At 41.9% G+C, this 19,716-nt stretch overlaps 1 protein-coding gene across 1 annotated transcript in view; it reads right to left on the reverse strand.

The window, feature by feature from the left end:
- The window catches only part of CCDC85A (coiled-coil domain containing 85A), a 79,353-nt gene that overhangs the window by 10,549 nt on the left and 49,088 nt on the right, over positions 1 to 19,716 (reverse strand). The window contains exon 3 of the mRNA XM_010574850.1: positions 6,200 to 6,276. Within this exon, the coding sequence (XP_010573152.1) occupies positions 6,200 to 6,276 (77 nt within the window). The remainder of the gene's footprint in view (positions 1 to 6,199; positions 6,277 to 19,716) is intronic.

A 19,716-nucleotide genomic window follows, 5' to 3' on the forward strand; every position in this document is an offset into this window, starting at 1 on the left:
AAGAGAGTGCAATCACTGAATGTGCAGATCCATCTTCTGTGGGAAGTAAATCTACAAAATATCTAATGCCAACACACGACTCTAGTGAATAGAAAGCACAGGAAATCTGACTCAACCCCAGAATATCACATAACAAAAAATTAGATAAATGGAAATTTAGCATCTCCCTCGCACTGACTGCAAAATGTTAAGGATACTCAGGCCATTCTCCCATAGTGCCAGAGGCAAACCCTGCACTGTACTGTGGTCACAGACAGAATAAAGACCCCTGTGTAGAACAGGGTATTCTTTGATGGAAAGAACTAATCATGAGCCTTTTTACTTGAGCCAGTAGAAAACATAATTTTTTTCAATCCATACTGTTGATAAGGATAGTCATGAATGAAAACCACTGTAGCGCAAAGCACACTGTATAGCTCAAGTCAGTGGCAGTTTGTCTGCCAGCTCCTCCAGAGGAAGCATGCCGCTTGCTGCCTGACTCACAACCTCCCCACGGCACACAGGGATAGCTGAGGAGGAAAAAACACGGTCCATCTCTGCCCCAAGGACAGTAGCAGCCAATTCACCAGAGCTTCTGAGAGAACATGATTTTCCTGTCCACTGGGCATTGCTCTGTTCGCTTACCATCGGAGACCTACCTCAGCAAATGCACAAGACCTCATTCTCCAGCAGCTTTTTATCCCAGAGGCAAGTGCTTTACTGGGAAGTATATTCTTCCTGCTGGGTAAATGTCACACCGGTTCAATCACTACCTGATTTTCAAAGCTTTTTTCTGATTTCCTCAGCCCTCAATTTCCTCATTAGCTCAAAGAAAACACAGGCCGTGTTTGTCAGCTTGTTTCAAACAGGAGGAGAAAGGAAAAACAGAAAGCAGTGAACTGTAGTATGTTGCTCTGCTGTATTAATAACACCCTAAACAAAATGGCAACAGTTTTTTTAGGCAATATTCCTGTCAATTAAAATACACAATTTTAAAATGCTGCAGTTATTCACCATAATTCCTGTTCTCAAAGACCTCAGCAGAAGAAGACCTTGCTACTTCTGCATATCACTGCCAAAATCCACATATTCTCATAGCATATTTGAAGCACACTCAGATTTCTGAGTGGCCAAAAGCATTGCTGGCTACACACCTTCAGAAACACCCATTTTCAGCAGGCCCTTCACAAACCTCTGTTGCTAATGAACTGGTAAGAGAAAAAGGCCCTGGGCTGCAGCACCTCCAAATCTTGGAGGCCACACATATAAAAACCACCACTATTTAAAATCTGGAAGATTCAGTGGACTCTACTCGAAAATCATGAGTACAAACTAACTCCAGACTTTTGGAAATTACTCTGGAAAAAAAAAAAATTTATCTGTCCTTCTCGCTGAACTGCAACTCTTTTTGCATATCAGGTTTTTATTGAATTTGTATCTTGCCCATAAACTCTTGCTATTCAGCCTGCCCGTGCCAAGCAAGATGGAAGCGCTATGCTTAGGACACCCTGAGACAAAGACTCTGGTCAGAACCTCAGCTGTTGTAAACTAAAGTCACTCCATTAATGACCTATTAATTTAAACTGAGGATGAGAGTACATGAAAGAACCAGGTGTGTGGATGCTGTTGATTTACTTTCAGCAAATATTTAGTGATATGATTAGGTAACATGGGTTTGTATGATGGGTTTTAATTACATTTTGGTTGAAGGATTCCCTATTCTTCTACATGCTATGGAAGGGAGGAGACAAACATTATTGGACTGCGAGTGACACTACTAACCAAACAGTTCCCATCTTCTAATTAGATTTATAACTAAAACCATGCCATGCAGAAGGAAAATAAAAACCACAGATCTTGGCAAAAAGGGTTTTGAAAGATCTTGACATGGGTTGAAATAAAATGTGATAATCTAATGGAAGTGGGAAGAAAGAGGGAGATGGAAAGTGTTGGAAGTACTTAAAAATGAACTACTGCATGCCTAAGGGTCATGCCTGTTATTTCACACTTAAAGGTACCAGGACTGGAAAAGGCTAGCAAGGATGCAACCCCCCCCCAAAAGTGCCTGAAGCAACAGTGGAATTGAAAGAGAAACAACAAAAAGAGATGAAAAAAGGATCAAAAGACTTGTAAAGGAAAGAACGAGGAAATGGATGGAGGCAGAAAAGCCCACATGAGAGGGAGCAGAAGGGCTCTAGTTCAGCCCTGCACCACACCTGCCTCACGGCTTTGGGGCTGCCCACTGTGGAAGCCAGGAGCTCGGCTCCCCGCATCCAGCCTCCAGCCGCACTGACCCAGGCAGTTTGTTTGCTCACAAAGTGGCATCCTGGCAATATTTCCTTTCCCCTTCATTAAAAGGTAAAGCTAAATTACAAGGACAGAGAGTTAGAAGGGGGAAATGTCTGACAATTCTCCATCTCTGCCTCTTGCTCCCTTCTCCCACGAAACAAATAAAAACTGAAGCAATTTAAATTGGGTGGCTTGCCAAGTATATCTTTTGCAAATGCATTCACTGTCATTATATGACAGATGTCCACATTTCCATAACATTTCAGCTCAGCTTATCAACCCTGAAATACTACCCCTATGAAAATTCAGGGATATCTTCAGTTAATTGACATGTGGATGCCAGACCCTGATCTAGCTTCCCCCAGCATAAGGCATGGATAGGAGTTACCCACCACATCAAGTCTGGGAGGACACTCCTGTTTTCAGTTAGCTGAAGTTACTCACTGACATAACAGATCTGTGACAGCCCAGGAAGCTGTCTGAATCCATTGTTTGGCCCCTACATATTTTCTTAATTATTGCTGAGTATTTTCATTACAATATGCATAGACACTCTGTTCTGGCTATGACAGGGGTTTTTTTTTATGTCGGCGACAAAACTCAATCCGCTGCGATGCTGTAGTTTCATGTACATTTTGAGGCAGCAGAAGGCAGCGGCACTGCCAGAGCCCATGTGCTGCAGTGAGCTTTCCTGCCCTAGCCCCACGGGGGAACTACTCTGGCCTGAAATCCATCCAGCAAAACAGAAATGTTCTTGCTGAAATCCTTTTGCCTCTACACACTGCTGTCATGCAACCTTACCTACATGAGCGTTTGAGAAGCACCAGCGCAAGCTGCACACCCCTTGTCTCGGGCGCAGCCAGCACAGTTTGGCGTTCTCAACAGAAGACCCAGCTGCATACCATAAATCTTGGAAAGTACCTGCTTTCTTGCACAAAAATCCTATTTGTGGCCAGAAATTGAAAGGGTCTGGATCATATCTTGCTACATGCTATCTGAGAGAAGGAAAAAAAACAACAACAACAACAGCAACAAAAAAGAACAGCTAATTACAGCTCTCGCCAACACAGCAAACCTACAACCCATCTATGGCTTCTCATAACTCTTAAGCCCACTACTATGCTATAAACTGCCACCAGAACAACTGTGCAGCACAGGAAGAGACATTAACGGGCTTAAGTGAATATGTACATTTTTATACCTTTTCTATTACCTGATCAAACTAAAATATTGACTCAGTGGTGGTACTGCATTTCCCCTGACAAAGAAGCCCTTCAGTACAGCAGAGTGAACAAAAACTCAGATTCCATTTGAACAGTGATGGCAGCACTTAAAACCATTTTCTCTGGAAACGTTCTTGCCACTAAATATTAATAAAACCTTTACATAAGAGGTCTGTGGGGTTTTGAAAAGAAAACTAATATGTATGGAGGGAGACAAGCAAAGCAAAAGAAACTGGAAAAGAACCACGCCTACATGATAGATGAAAGGAGTGATTTATCTGAAGAGGGTGTCAACAAATGTGCCAGTGCATTTTCATGAGTGACACATAAGCAGAAAAGGAGGGAAAGAAAGGATATTGAAAGCAGAGAGGAAAAAGAAGAAAAGTGTGGCAGGAAGAGAGAAAAAAAGTCTCAGAAAGCAAGGCAAGGACTCTTCAGTAAAGACCTAGCAGAGGTGTCACACTCACGAGTGCGAGTCGTCACCTCCCTCATAGAAAGTGCAGTCCTGCAACTCCCAAGCCCTCCCAGTGCTCCCGTACGCTATCAAAGAGGTGCTGTGCAAAAAGCAAAAGGCACTCTCTTACTGAAGGACTAGTGAAATTTTAAGGCACAACACTGTAGCTGAGTAAGAGCTGTGCCAAAAACCTTCATCAGTTGTGGAGCTCATTGTTTATTTTCAGCTGATTTGTCAAAAGCGCTTTGTTTGGCTTAACGCCCAACAAACTCCCATTAAATGGAATCAAACTAGGGCCAGGAGCTTATGCGTTTTCATCCCGCATCCTTGTCTTTGTGACGGGGCCTGATCACCGCTGATAGCATGTTCAAGGTGTTACTCACAGGAACAACAAACCCCCAAAACGAACTCATGCAAATGTAACGCCAAGGTAACTGAATGCAAAGTCGGAATGAGCTTGGTGTCTACATTTTCTTCCTCTCCCCAAAGCAATGACTTTCTTAAGGAGAAAAGGTGAGTAAGATATGCCAGGAAATGTGAACCCTTGTCACTCATTATTTCTTAAAATAAAGTATCCATAGATATTAGGAGATTTTTCAGAACTCTATTACAGATCCTTGTGCCAACAAAACCAAACATAAGACAAACTGACCTGTGTTTTTAAAAATAAAAAGCAGTTTTGCAGGCTTGCTTACCTAGTTCTTCCCCTTCAAAATCTCACAATCAGCATGTTTTGTTACAATTACTTTTGCAACAGCTATGGGCTTAGGTGCTATTTTCACAAGCACTATTTTCTGGTTTTGGCACTCCAGCTAAGATATTTTCAATGAACTCAATGCCCACACTGTGGGTGTTCCAGTCTTTGGCAAGATCTGGTAATGAATTTCATGGGTCTCCACTTGAGCACCTCAAAACCCAGACAAATAAAACATATGGCCACTTCTAAAGATTTTGCCCACAAAGAATGTTCCGCACAATTTATCCCCCAGTGTTGTTCCAGACCCAAGACAAACCACAATGGTATTTTTTCAGGCAGGTTTGTTAACATTTGCTCTGAAACTGTTCTTGACAAGAAAATATTCTTTATCACTGAAGATCAACCTTTGTCTTTCCTATTGAAGACTCTATACATGTTAATGGACAGACATTTAACCATCCTTGCTGTCCTCCTTTTCCAGATCAAAAAATTAGGGTACAGGGAAGTTACATAAATTGCTCAGGGTCACCTAGCAAGTCAAGAGCTAAACAAGAGCTAGAGAGGCCCTTCCAACTGTCATATTATAGGTGAGGAAAAAACCCACCACAGTTTACTTAAAATCCACCTTAAGGAAATTGTTAATTTGGGGCTGAGATTTCTAGCTAATCTTAGCTTACACAAATGAATAAATATGAGCCAGTGGATTTTACTTCTCGCTACGTTTCACTGGTATCTTGGATTTTACATTCAAATAACAGTGCTAAGTTCAATAAAAGGCACTTTTCTTCTTCAGACCAATGTCTTCATTTAAACTAGTGTTTGATTTAAACAAAATGCAACTTCTTTTTCCTTCAAGTGGGCAGCTTCATTTGGAGACTTTATGGATTTTCCTAAGGATTACTTAACAAAATATAATAGAAACATGTGCTGCTATATATATGTATATATAAAAAATTACAAGTCTCTGATTCATTCTTTTAATGAACTTCAAAATTTTTCACTCTTAAAAACATACTGGGAAAACCTTTAACTTCATATTTGCTTATTTATTCAATTTAATTTCAGTCTTGCATTTATGTATGTAATATATTCCTCAAAATATTAAAAATTATATAACCCAATTATTATTACTTAAAACATTTGCATTTTTAGAGCAAAATATTTTGGTTAACTATAAAAAAGTACTTGATATTTTAGTAACAAGAAGCTCTTGAAATAAAACCAGAATGTAAAGGGTCAGTTCACTGAGATTTTCAACCCTTTAATTAATTAATTATAAGTAGCGGCTTCCAGTGAATTTTTCTTAGCAAGGTATCAACACCTGCAAAGGAGAAAAGTTAATGAAAGCATTGCCATAGCCTTAAATGACTATCGCACTCAATCACGAGCAAGATGAGCAAACAGATGCGAGTGCCTTTGTTTATCCAAATGATCAGCCTGAGTGTTCAAATGCAGTAACGTCAAATGACAAGTAATACTGATTTTATCTCAAGCACAAAGACTCGAGTGTTGCTGTCTAGCTGCTGGCTACTGTTCCCACCAACAGAAGTCACCCACCTGGGGCAGCATGCGATTTTCCTCCTCCAGCTGTCTTACTCTTGCCTCCAGCTGCCTAACATAGGACAAGGTTGGTTCTAAAAATCAAAAAGAAAAAAACACTCATATTATCCACAGAGATCTGCTTGTGTTTACTAGCGTCAGAGCCTGTGCCACATTCTGACTTGTACTCACAGCAGATTGCCTCTCTCAAATGTCCATTAAACATTCAGCTCTGTTCCTCTCAAGGGCAGTGCAAATAATGCCGATACTAGAATTAATCCAATCAATTCCTTGGTGCTTTTGATTCTAAACTGCTGCACTTTAAGGTGGTCCCTTCTCAGACACAAGGTATCTTACAGAAAGGCAACACAGCCTTGAGCTCTTCCAACCCATCCCCTAAGCTCCATGAGCTCATACTGTGTTTTGGAAATACTCCATGAGAGTAACGCATTATCCCACCAAGTCACCGCTGAAAAGCCCTGAAAGAGAAGATACTTTTCTGCAGGAAGACACAGTCAAAGAGGCCCTTGACACAGTCCCTCAGAGGTCCGATGGCACACACGCAGCCTCCCCCCACAAGCCATGATCTCGCGTGCAGGGAATACAGCAGCTTGCCGGCACAGAGGCTCAAGCTTCGGCTTCTGCTAGGGACACGTTGTCACAGCTTGAACCTGTGCTAGAAACCAGATGTGTGTCCCCACAGCCTTGAGAGGGTTTGGAGCCTGGCTGATAGCAGGACAGCCCAAGGCACAGCACCGCTCACAGTGTGTACTCCTCACCCCGTGCACACCAGGGCAGTACCACACTAGGACATGCTCTCACAGCACTGCTTTGCTATGTGGGCTTGGTTGAAGAGCAAAATCCTGCCCACTCTTTTCACAAGTAACCTCACTGACCCTTATGAGATAATTTGGTTGATTATGGGGAGTATGAGTCACTCCTAGTCTGCTCTGTTCCCAAGAACTTTATGAAAGAAGAGTAGATCCATGATCCATCCCTAAAAGCATCCAATCACTTTATCATCATGCATGTCTTGGGTCACACAGAATTTCTGCTATTAAAGTCCTGTATCTAAGAGAAATACATGCCTGAGAAAGTAGCACTTGACTGTAAGAGAAAAGATATCTTCTCAGTGCAGAAACACTGCTGTGACTCTTGTACCTCCTTGTACGTAGATGGAAGTCCACCATGTACTCGCTGCTGACTCAATGATCCACTCGACTTTCTCTGAGATGTCAATTCCAGTAACGTATTTGTACTCGTACTACCATGTAACTAGTAAAATTATCTCTCTGATGATTAATGGTACAGAATCCATGGGTATTGGGGCAGTACTGTCCGTTGATATAACCCTGCAAAGCTTCATCGACAACAGAGCTGTTCACTGGTTTAAACTGACAGATTAATTTGTGCACCAGTTTCCTCTGATATCTAATCACCATGCCAGCCTGCCCATAAAATAAAGGTGATGGGAAATAAGGTGTTGCTTATTGCTCTTATGAGACTGCAATAGGCTAAAATATGCATGCACAGATAGTGCATGGGAATTTAGACAACACAAAGACAACACAACCCAGTAATTTGTCAAAAATTATTAATATACAGCAAGGCACTGGATTAAAAATAGCATTGTACAATAAAAGGGAAAGAGGTAATCTGAGGTTCTGCGTGCTCTGCTGCATAAGGATTTTCATAGCTAGTGATGGGTGCATCTCTGGAGAGTCGCTAAGCCTAGCTCAGATGAGCACTTAGAAGACGAACAGCTTATTCAATTAACTCTATACGACAGGGTCCCTCCCATCAAATCAGCTTCCTTCCCAGCAGCAGTACTTTTGGGAGGAGCTGCAGAAGCTCCCTCACCATTATGGCCATTAGCATAGGCAACAGCTCCTAGCACATCTCATCTCTTCTCTCTGTTGTTTTCTACATATGGCAGTTTCTGTGGAGCCATCTTTTCAGAGGGAGTGAAGTATGTGCTTTCTGGGAGCGAAGTATGCGCTTTCTTTGGCACGAGCCATCTCTCACTCACGAGCAGTTTCAAGTCCACTGCTATGTTAGCTTGGGCTCGGACTTCATGCTCGAGTCAAACTTCCCAGCTCTGCCCACCAGCCCACTTCATGCAAGCTCCCTTCTGGATTCTCTTCAGCTCTGGGTCTTTTGTCATTTTCTGTTTTACCATTTATTAGCTTCTCATACGAAGTATACCTCTTGGCAAAGTTTGCCTCTCAGTTTTATTTCTTCACTTTTATGTTGGGAGTCCAGAGCTGAGACCTTTGCTGCTTCAAATCACGTAACTCTGCTGTCAGGTCACAACTTCCCGATGCCAGTTCATAGCAGCTGAGAATTTGGTCTGAAATCTCTGTGCCTATTAACCCTTCTGAAGTGTGGAACAGTTAAATAAATATCCTTTTTTAATTTGATTAAAATGGAAAATTAGGTCATCTACCAAAGGCTTGATCTAGCAAATCCTTATTTATGTGAGTCTTCTTGGCACATAGACTAGATGCATATATATTTCAGTATCTGTTAATATATTTATGCTGTGATGCTATGAGCTTAGAGGAAAAAATGAGCAGAAAAGCCAATCAAGGACATAAAAGATGGAGGAATTGAAAATACACAAAGTGAATCACTGTCACCAAACTTTAAAACAAACAAACAAAAGTTGCATCTTGAAAGTATTTATGAGAAGGCCTATATGATCCATCTATTCTTAATCAGTCTGGAGACCAGTAAAGAGCTCTAAATAAAGAGCAAATCTTAAAATGCCATTCAGAAAATAGTTACCTGATACCACTCCCATTGTCATCCCAGGCAAATTTTCACAAGACAACTAAGCAATTTAAAACTGAAGCAGAATGAACTGATGATAGTAATGCCTCAGCTTCAGTATCTAAGCTGAAAATTAACATCTCCCAAAGGGAAGGCAATACAGAAACTTAGGATCGCTTCCATAACATTACTGTTGTCTTATAATAAAGCACTTAATAAGATGCTACAATGTGTCAGGCAACCACTGCTCTGAAACATAACCTGCGCAAACAAGATGATCCCTAGCTGATGTCATTAGTTATAAAACCTTTTTGTGTTTTATCCTTCCCCAAACAGATTTATCTCACATTGCCCATTTTCACAGAGCTGCGAGTACACAGAAAAGCCCTCCCTTGTTTGCAGAATCTTAAACTTGAGTTGTAGACTGCTTATAGATAAACTTCCAAACACAAATCTGCCGAGCTTCCTCTGCTGAGAACACAACCAGGGAAAAACAGCATCTGTATTAACACCATGTCCTGTTTTTGGCTGGGATAGTGTTAATTGTCTTGCTAGTAGCTGGTATAGTGCTGTGTTTTGGGTTCAGTATGAGAAGAATGTTGATAACACTGATGTTTTCAGTTGTTGCTCAGTAGTGTTTAGACCAAGTCAAGGATTTTTCGGGTTCTCATGCCCAGCCAGCAAGAAGGCTGGAGGGGCACAAGAAGTTGGGAGGGGACACAGCCAGGACAACTGACCCAAACTGGCCAAAGGGGTATTCCATACCATGTGATGTCATGCCCAGTATGTAAACTGGGGAGAGTTGGCCTGGGGGGCAGATCACTGCTTGGGAGCTAACTGGGCATCAGTCGGTAGGTGGTGAGCAACTGCATTGTGCACCACTTGTTTTGTATATTCCAATTCTTTTATTATTATTTTTGTTATTATTATCATTATTGTTTTCTTCCTTTCTGTTCTATTATACTGTTCTTAACTCAACCCACAAGTTTGATTTTTTTTTTCCCAATTCTCTCCCCCATCCCACTGGGTGGAGAGGAGTGAGGGAGCGGCTGCGTGGTGCTTAGTTGCTGGCTGGGGTTAAACCACGACACACCATAAAAGCTCAACTACTATGTTCTGGGTAATACCTCAGAAACTGTTAACTATGTTGAGATCAAACACATACTCAAATAAAAACAGACAAACAATTAATTTGGGCCCACATTTAAACAAGATCTGACCACAGAGATGTGACACTGCAGTAGCCAAACTACCAGTTTCATCACCTGTGGGCTTCTTGGTTACATTATTTCCGCTCCTTCCCATCTTCCTTTGCTAGGCACTTCTACAGGAGCAACAATCTTGAACAATTCCCATTCTCAGGAACAGATTCCTCCCAAATGAGCATCCCTACTTGCACTTCCTGTGCTCTTAGCATCATTGAAAGTGTGATCACCGTGTGGTGCTTCGTTCCAGGGCTGAAACTAAAATTCTCTTCCAAATTATTAGAGACATAGTAATACCTTGCTTTTAGGGAAATTCAGTGACAATACACCCTTTCTCCACATCCATCATTCTAACATGTTATTACATCAATATTTACATAGCTGATCTCTTTTTCTTTTGACATCCACACTCTTGAAGCTAGTAGATATTCTGGGGTTATGTCAAACTTTTATCAGACACTTAAGTTGCTGCCAAATGCCTATTTGTGCCTTGGCTTTACCCATTTTTGTGTGACTGCGCCTGATCTCAGTCTATCAAGTAATTCATAATGTTCTTTAAGCTAGATTATTCTCTGCTATTTTAGAATGGTTGAGGATGTCATGTTAAATACTGATACTTTCCCTTTTTTTTTCCTGGGTTTGGTTTTTTGCAGACTGGAGGGTTTCAACTCACAGGCAACTCAAGGGTTCAGCCTACACTTCTACTTGTTCAAATGAGCTTGAGTAACAAGCACATATGGCAGGTGGAAGGGATTTTATCTAATGACCAGACAAGTATTTGAGGTAAAGAAAGAGTAGGAGATGCAACACCTCTAGTACTGATATAAACTCAGAAAGTAATGCGCAAGAAGTGCTTTAACTCAATGACTAAAATTCCTTTTTTCTGTATATTTAAAAAACACTGATTCCAAATTATAATAGTTGTCTGCAAAAACTGAGCACAGGGATTCCACAAACCTCCTTTCGACCAACTTTAAAGGACAAACCCATCAATGCAAAAGATGCTACTTGCTTCATGGAAGTTAAGAAAAAAAATAAATGTACAGAATCTTTTAACTTCAGAGAAAACTGTTAATACAGTGGATGAGGAAAGCAAACATCTCAGAGGAAGTAGAGCTAAATCCTCCAAGATGAAAATACTTAGAAGGCTGGAGGTATTACGAGAAAAGAATAATACTGTTTGCCTCGATCCCTGGCCATTAACTTATGGCCAGCATGAAGAGAAGGTGCTACGCTGGACAGAAGGCTGCTCTGAAGCAGCAGCAGCCAGTCCTTACACCCTCGCGGCCAGAAAACGGAAAAACACGATTTCATGATAATGGAGACATCACCTTGGTTCTGTTAACATCAACATTTTCTGCTTCCACTGGCTCAGCTCTATTTGGTATTCATGTTCCTAAAGGAGGTCACCAGAATCTGGAGAGCTGTCACATCCAAATACGCATATTTTAAACACCTACAGTATAAATGAGGGAAATTGCCAACAATTTACCTCAGCAAAGAATTTAGCATGTTATGTGTAGTGATACTTTGATGTATGACTGTGAAGGTTCAGTTAAGGTATATTCAACTTCAGCAGGGAAAGTCATTTGTTATGCTGCTCTTCCTGCACTGTGTTGGCAAGAATATAATAATTGCACATCAAATCGGATTTTGGTCATTCAAATCCACACTCAGCATCCCACAATGAAAATGAAATAAACTTTCAATAAATGGATGATGAAAAACAAGGCTGTGCAAGGGCTACTTTAAACCCCCCTGTAATTAATTGATAGCTCCATATGTTTATGAAAGGGTTTCTATGCTAACTGTGGAGCAGATTCAATGACACTCAAAGTATTTCCCTGTCCTATAATTCCCAGTCATCTGATTTAATTACTTCAAAATTAATATTCATGGTTGAAATATGTTATTACTGCAATCCATCCCCTTTCAGCTACCCTGTTCAAATATAAGAAAAAAAATATAAAATCACAGTTGGATTTACACTGACGCAAATTTACACCACCTGCATCTCTGAATTGGTGAAGCTGCTCAGTGTTTACGCTGGCAGTGTCCAGCTTCTCAGCAGCAGGGTTAGATGACCTCCGAAGGTCATTTTTAACCCTGTCTTCTATGATTTTCTATTACGGTTGCACATGTTGCATAACACTCCTATTAAATAACTGCGGGAGAACTTATTAAAGTGCAGCTGAATTCCGCTGTAACACAGAGACTTTAGGATTAGTGCTATCATGTAGACAGAAAGATGTTTGCCTAAGGCAAAATTTTATTAAGTTCACCAAAATGTTTAGGAGCTATTTACCACTAAGGCACATATTCTCAAAAAGTTTTGGGACAGCGAACACCATAGCATTAGCATTAAGATAGGGTTCACATTTCTCAATATTGCTGTTGTCTGAAATTGTCCCACCCCAAGCTGAGATTTCTTGTGATTACAGATTTCAGCACTTCTTGACTTCTCCCTGTAATTAAAAATATAATTAACTAAGCTTAGCTAGCTCACTGAGTATTTCAAAACTGAATCCTAGCAAAGGGAAAAGCTTACATATGCTAATTCAAACATCCAGAATGCAATGATACCCCTGCCACTTAGTTTTATTTCTCAGGCAACATGTGCCATGTTTCCCCTTTTCAGCACACATTACACACAGACATGTGCTAATTACGTTATCTCTGTAATCAGATGTTTTTACACAGATTTCATATAAAAAGTGTTTTCTCAGTTGCAGCAGCTTTTAATCACAGATTATCTATTTAGTACAAGAAAATATATTTCTTGTTATCTTGAGAAGGCCCTAGCCATGCCTTTAACGATTCCTTGATGCTGTCTGACTCAGATTGCCAATGTGTTTGCATTTGTCTGGATTTAAGTGCCACTTTGGCACTGTGGATTATGCAGTTGTGGTAAGCAGGTCTGGGCCGACCAGGCTGTTGTGCACACGCTTGCCTGTGGTAAGGTGTAGGCATTGTTCTGCTGCAGCAGCACCCAGGGGTCGCACTCTTGCTGCGGACACCCAAGGAACACCTGAGGTCACCCAAATGCTGCCTGTGACACAGCCTACTAAAAATATAGGGTTGGCTTCCACTTAAGAAGTGATTTAGGTTTGCATTTGTTGGAGGTTTTGTTGCATGTTTAGCTTTAGGGTGCCACAAAATTTCCAGTTAAATTCAGCTACAAAAAAAAAAAGCTTAAAAAAAAAGTTTAAAAAACTCTCAGAGAAAAAGGATTCAACTACAGGAGTACCTAAAAATGATATCAGATGTCAGACGAGGTAAGCTTTTGTTTCCTACTTCTCTGAAGCTATTCATAACACTCTTGCTAACAGCTGGATAACACTGTATGTTATGGTCTGTTGTAATACTAACCTTGGTTTGTTTGGGGTTTTTTCGTGCTAGAGGTGACAATGGGAAAGCTTTTCTTGCTGGCCTGCTTGATATCCTGTTAGCTCTGCTTCAGCCTGTGCTAAATGCATTTGCCACGTTATTGATGAAAACTGAGAAAATCAAACCCATTACGCTATTGCTAAAACCTCTCACTGACTGTTAGCTTGTTCTAGTATTGATTTTGTGTGTTTTATGATTGGTAAAATCCTTATCAGCTCCACTTACTTAACTGCTTGGGTTTGTCCCTATGCCACCGCGCTCTCATTTGCTCATTAGGAGTGTGCCCCAACTGCAGGCACATCCCCCAACTGGAAGTGCAGCAGAAGGAGAGAAGGGGTGTTCAGGGGGCTCCTGTGCAAAATCAAATGAAAGGCTGGAAGAGGCAAGCCTGAGAATAGCTTTGCTTAGGGAAGAAGGTAGATGAGAGCGCTGGCTCGGAGAGATAAATAAGGGAGGGTTTCACTACTGTTTCATAGAAAGAAATCTACAAAAAAGACATTTTTACCTTACATCAGTGCCTCCTGATCATGTTGATTTGCATCTCTTAAGTGGTCCCTTGCTGAAAAGGCCCTGGGTTCCCTGCAAAACACATGGCCAGTGTGAAGCCATGCACACCTATATGGCCCCATACACCCCCACAGCCACCTCCAGTTTCTCCCAGTTCTGCTGTGCCCATGTTAAATGACCATTTGTGGTACAACAAAATGAAAAAAACAATACATGAATATATAAAGCTTCCCAACAACAGCAATATTAGTGCAAAAAGGAGAGGACCAGAGGGTCAAACTGACTGAGGTGCCGAATACATGCGCTAAAGGTCCCTCATCATCTCTGCAACTCCCCACAGATGCTCACAGCCACCTTTCTTATCAGGTAGAATTGTATTTCACAGGCTCCAATCATCAGATGTCGAAGAAGCATAGTGTAGAAAAGTTAGTTTGTTTGAGACTTTTAGTATTGGTACAGCAAGCTCTAGTTAATAATTATATTGGCTTCCACTTGGAAGACTGCAATGTAGGCCAAAACAGAAAACTACATCTCCAGGAGTTCTGAATCAAATCAAACCTATGAATCATTTTTGTGCTCGTCTAATGCCTTGTTAGGAGGCAGTTATCCAACCTCTAAACTCCCTTTTCATGGGTGACTATTTGTGTGGCTCAAAACCAAATTCAAATGATGTTCCTGAGAAAGCAGAAATAGAAGCTTTCACATCACTGAAGCCACTGAACAACAGCACACACACTTTTTCTTGCTACAACTACAGAACAGATGCCAAAACTCACAACAAAGATCAATAGCCACATGAATATCTGAAGGAACAACCAACCCACACTCTTCCTCCTTGGTAAGGCATCTCCTTGCAAGTGAAACCAACAGTTCACATTCTGTGTTTATGTGGGGCAAGTTTGGATAGAGAGACAAAGGCTGGGAAGGATGCCGTAGCTGCATACACCACTAAATAAATTGGACACCACGGACTGCAAGCGTCTGGCAGCAGGCTGCATCCTACCGTCTATAGGCTGCAGACTACGGCACCCAGCAAGTTGTGTCAGGGAGTGCCTTTCTGACCCCTTACATCTCTCCCTACTTGGAGAGGCCTCCAGTGAGGTAGACTCACCTGGGAGAACCTGGACAACCATACGATCACAGCTTCAAGAGATATTTGGGCAGCAGGCAGTGCTACGAAAGCAAAAGGGGCAGTAAGGCCACTCTCTCAGGTTCTATTTCTAGCTCCTTGGCTCCCTTCTGATCCTGCTTCTGCTCCATTTCCTGCAATAGAAGCATCCTGCAGTGAACTGCAGTGTGCAGACAGCAGCACAAAGCCTTGCCTAAGCCCTGCTGGAGAGCCAGCGTGGCAACAGCATCTCCCACGTGCAGAACAATGCTGGCACACCCAGTCTTCAGGGGAAAAGTATCACGTAATACTAACCCAAGAAGATAGCAGGATTTAATTCAGCCATTATCTGTGAGATTCTGCTGTCTCAGGGGCAGAGGAAAAGCTGCTGAGAGGGTCAGGAGTCTTTTATGTTCACTCTTAAACTCAGAATGTCTTACTAGCCATGTTAAAAGCTCTGCCAATATACAGTTTCCTATTGGAATAATGAGTCATACTTTCTAACAAGCACAAGATCTAATTTTGAATTTCACACCTGTCTGTCAGTCTCCCTGCAGCTACACACCCCTGCCTCATGCATGAGGCGTGCCAGGTAGCACTGGATGGGAAAGCATCACAGAGCCTGCGGCTACACACAGCGCCGGCTGCCAGGAGGGCCTGACCTGATCGCTAAGTAGAAAGAGAAAGTGAAGGGGGACACCCTCGCCTCTAGAAACAAAGACATCAAAACATCCATGTGTTTCCACATGGCTGCAGGCATCCTCTGGCCCAGGGTAGGCTGCCTGCCTGCCTGAGATACCATCCGAGCAGCCTGTCCCTGCAGCAACAAGCACTCGGCAGCAGTGCGGCATCTCCTCCCAGAGGCAGAGCATCAGCAGGAGGCACCAACTACAGCAGGTCACCACCTCTGCCTACCCAAAAAGAAGTGGGAGAACGTCCTCCCCAAAATCCCGAGTGTCTTACTAAAGGATAGATATTTACTGGGAAACACAGCAGGGAAAACTACAAAACCAGCAGGTCTCCAAGGGAAACAGAAGCTAGATTTATACAATTATCCATCTCTATGAATGAGTGATGAGGAGCACTCCCAGGATCAGGCAAGAGCAGAAGCTGGGGAACTGCCGGAGGAAGACAGGCTAATGTGGGCAGATACAGTAAAGATTTAAAATTATCACGACAGAAGGGGTTTTTGGATTAATTTCTCTACACAGAGTGATTAAGATGTAGGACAGGCTATTAAATGTAATAAAAGATGTTGCAAGATTAAGTATGTCCTCGAGACTGAACCCACCCTCTTGCTTCCCATAGCCCATTAAAGAGTCATCATAAAATAACACCTTCCTGTCCCTACTAAGCCTGGTCACATTTGAAGCAGGAAAGATGACCATTTTGTAAAATTACTCCAGTGGCAATCTCAGCACAGAACCTAATTCTAAGGAAAAATTAACTATCCATTACATGCTGGCAGCTACACAATAGCAGAGGATAAGGCTGTCTGCATAGCCTCCATCTCTTCTGTAAGACTTTTGGGGGCCGATTGTGGAAGGCAGTAATAAAAAGAAGTATTCAAATGACATGGCTTTTAAGCCAAAAATCTGTCAGTGCAAGTATGTCACTATCTGTAGGCACTCACATCCCCAATAGTCTGCATGCCAGGCCATGTAACACAAGAGCCTGGGCTGCTTCCTCCTCAGCTGGAGCATCCATGTCTCCAGACAAAATCCCTGGGAGCAGAAAGCCCCAAGAGGGATCTCAGAGGTTAGGAATCAGTCTAAATGTCCAGCTCCGGTTGAAATCAGCACCTTACTAAACTACTTCAGTACTCTGGAAAACTCTGCAGATGTATCCTGCATGTTCTAGATACCTCAAACCTGACCTCAGGGGATTAGAGATGCCTGTACCAGAGCAGCCAAGGCACCTACCCAGTGCAGGATCCTGCCCGAGCTTCAACTCTTCATTTACTTAATTTCTGAGATCTGACCTAGTAGATCTGGGGTCCTGATATGATGCTGAGATTATGCAATTATTCCAGTAAGACTCTTAGCAGCCATTGCTTCTTCAGAACCACAGCCGAGGCAGTGACAGCCAGGCAGTGGGGACTCGGGTGCTGCATGCCTGAACCCTGCCACGCTGCATGTTTAGGCATCCAAGCCTTCCCAGGGACAGGGTTTAGGCACATTTTGCATATTTCCCCATTCACATGGTCAGACATATGGTTCTCTCTACCCTGAGCCCAGATTTTTTCCTGTCCCATTGCCTTTTCCTGCCTTCCGCAAGATCTCTATGGCTGTATCCTAAACTGCTGCTGGGTCTTAGAACTAATCAAAGACTGTGTTTTATTTTGTGAAAGTATACAGATATAAAACCACATAATTAAGTGGCTCAGAACAATAATACTTGTGAGAGGCACAAAACAGGAGAACCTATGTTTTATCAGGGCTTCAGAGGAAACCAAATGCACCACATAAACACAGTTTTCTGGTTTCTCAATCCCTTTTCACAGTTCTTTCACTGCAATCATAATATGCTGCTATAATATTAACATGATGCTGATTAAGCCACTAATAATTTAAAAGTAATCTCAAACACAGGTAACAAAGCACAGCACATACCTGATAGGCTGCACTATACACATTTATCTGCTTTAAAGTTATCAACTTAATGATTATGTAATGATGTATCTCCCAGACCCAGCAAATGGCAGCTGAGCCCCTTGGGCTCTCTCTCCCTTTCTGCTAGTCATGTATCTGCAATGTCTTTGTAGCAAAATCATCTGAGACTTCCTAAATCAGCATACTCAATAACCAGCTGCCCATTTACTGGTCAGCATAACAGATTTCTCCAGTGATCCCATATAGGTTGCGTTGGTCCCGGGACAGCAGATGTGGCAGCTTCCTTAGGATGCTACTGCCTGCCCTGCTGGCAGCCCCTCCACTGATGTGGCTTTTTACCAGTATTAGTGAAGCTAATCTTTGGGCTTTAATGATGTGATCATCTTCCTAATCGAAGAGGTTAATGAAGTGCTTTCACTTTACTACACTTCCAAAACATTTAGAAGAAAGATTCAAATATATCTCCAAGCAGCCCTAAATTAAGGATACTGTCTTTTGCAGAACCACCTATACATCTTTGTTGCCAACATGGTCATCGACCACCCAACAAGGCCATTTCTGAACCTGCATGTCTCACTCTGAGCTGTCTCTTAAACACATGAAATGATGCCACGCTGCTGTTGGCTGCCCCTGCCCCTTCTCCTTTTATGTTTCAAGTACCACTTAATTCAACAGGGATGAAATCAGTCAAATATAGGAAGTACTCTAGAACCTGAAAATGGTAAATAAACAGTTGCTATAATTCTGCAATTTTTTAAATCATCTGCATTCACCTGCAGGGATATAGTACTTTGTTCAGTTGCACAAGGGGCTTCAACATCCAGACAAAGCTTTGAGTGACTCACGGAGCAGTCAAACTTGAGAGCTCTCCCAGCTGCTTATCTACATCATCAGAACAAAACAAATATTTTAAACCAGGTCTCTTCTGTTTATTTCCTGGTTACTTCACTAATGGGAAAGCAATTTACGTATTTCCTCTCCCTAAACATACAAATAACTGAGAAAGGCTTTTGGTTACAAAGGCTTTGGAAACTGTCATGTCCTTCAGGCTGAGATCTACACAGAGTGATTCATTACTAATCCTTCTGCCCCTGGCACAAGGAGAGGGGCTGTGCAACCTCCTGAGGCCCCTTTCTTGCCCCGTTCAGCATCAGGTCCCTCTTACGCTACACAGTGCACACAGAATAATGAGACAGACCTCAAAAATTAAGACTGCACGTGTTTCTGTGCACACATGCGTGTGAGGTGAGAGTCTTTTCATTCACTACCTGCCTCAGAGTTATTAGGATTTCATTCTGGCCACATTCTGAAGGCTTCTTTTATAGGATTACAAAAACTAAAAACTTGCTACTTCAGCAGACAAAAAGACAGAAGAGAGATCTTTGCTCCTTAGCTGAGCATTTCCTGAGCAGGTGGTATGGTACAGTCACAGTTATCGTGTCTATCTGATTAATACTAATACTGAAACTGAAATATAATACTGTTGTGAAATATAATAAATTCTAGAAAAATAAAAAATACCAGCGTTTTTCTCTCCCAGCAGCTGCAAACTAGGACTGTATCTCCTGAGACTTTCTAGAATGAAGACAAAAAGACGTAATTATTCCCAGAGTTCTGGGCAATGAGACAGACGTAACTGTAACTACGAACTGAAGGAAAACTACAAGTAAAACAGCCAAAGAGGAATTACAAATCAGATTATATTACATACGTATGACCACCACAAGTCATGCTAAAAAGACAACAAAACTAGACTACCTACTATTTTATTACCCAGGGATGAGCTCAGATACTGTAGTGCTAAGGGCAAGGAAGGTAGACTAAGTGTATAAATGAGCTGTCAGGGAGCTGCTGTAACAAAATGCAGACAGCATCCTGAGATTTCTGAAGAAAAGTGAGAAATATAGACAGCCTTGGAGGTTTAAGGCTAGAAAAATGCCATTA

Source organism: Haliaeetus leucocephalus, unplaced genomic scaffold (genome assembly GCF_000737465.1).
Source record: "Haliaeetus leucocephalus isolate CR32 unplaced genomic scaffold, Haliaeetus_leucocephalus-4.0 Scaffold450, whole genome shotgun sequence".
Classification (NCBI taxonomy): domain Eukaryota; kingdom Metazoa; phylum Chordata; class Aves; order Accipitriformes; family Accipitridae; genus Haliaeetus; species Haliaeetus leucocephalus.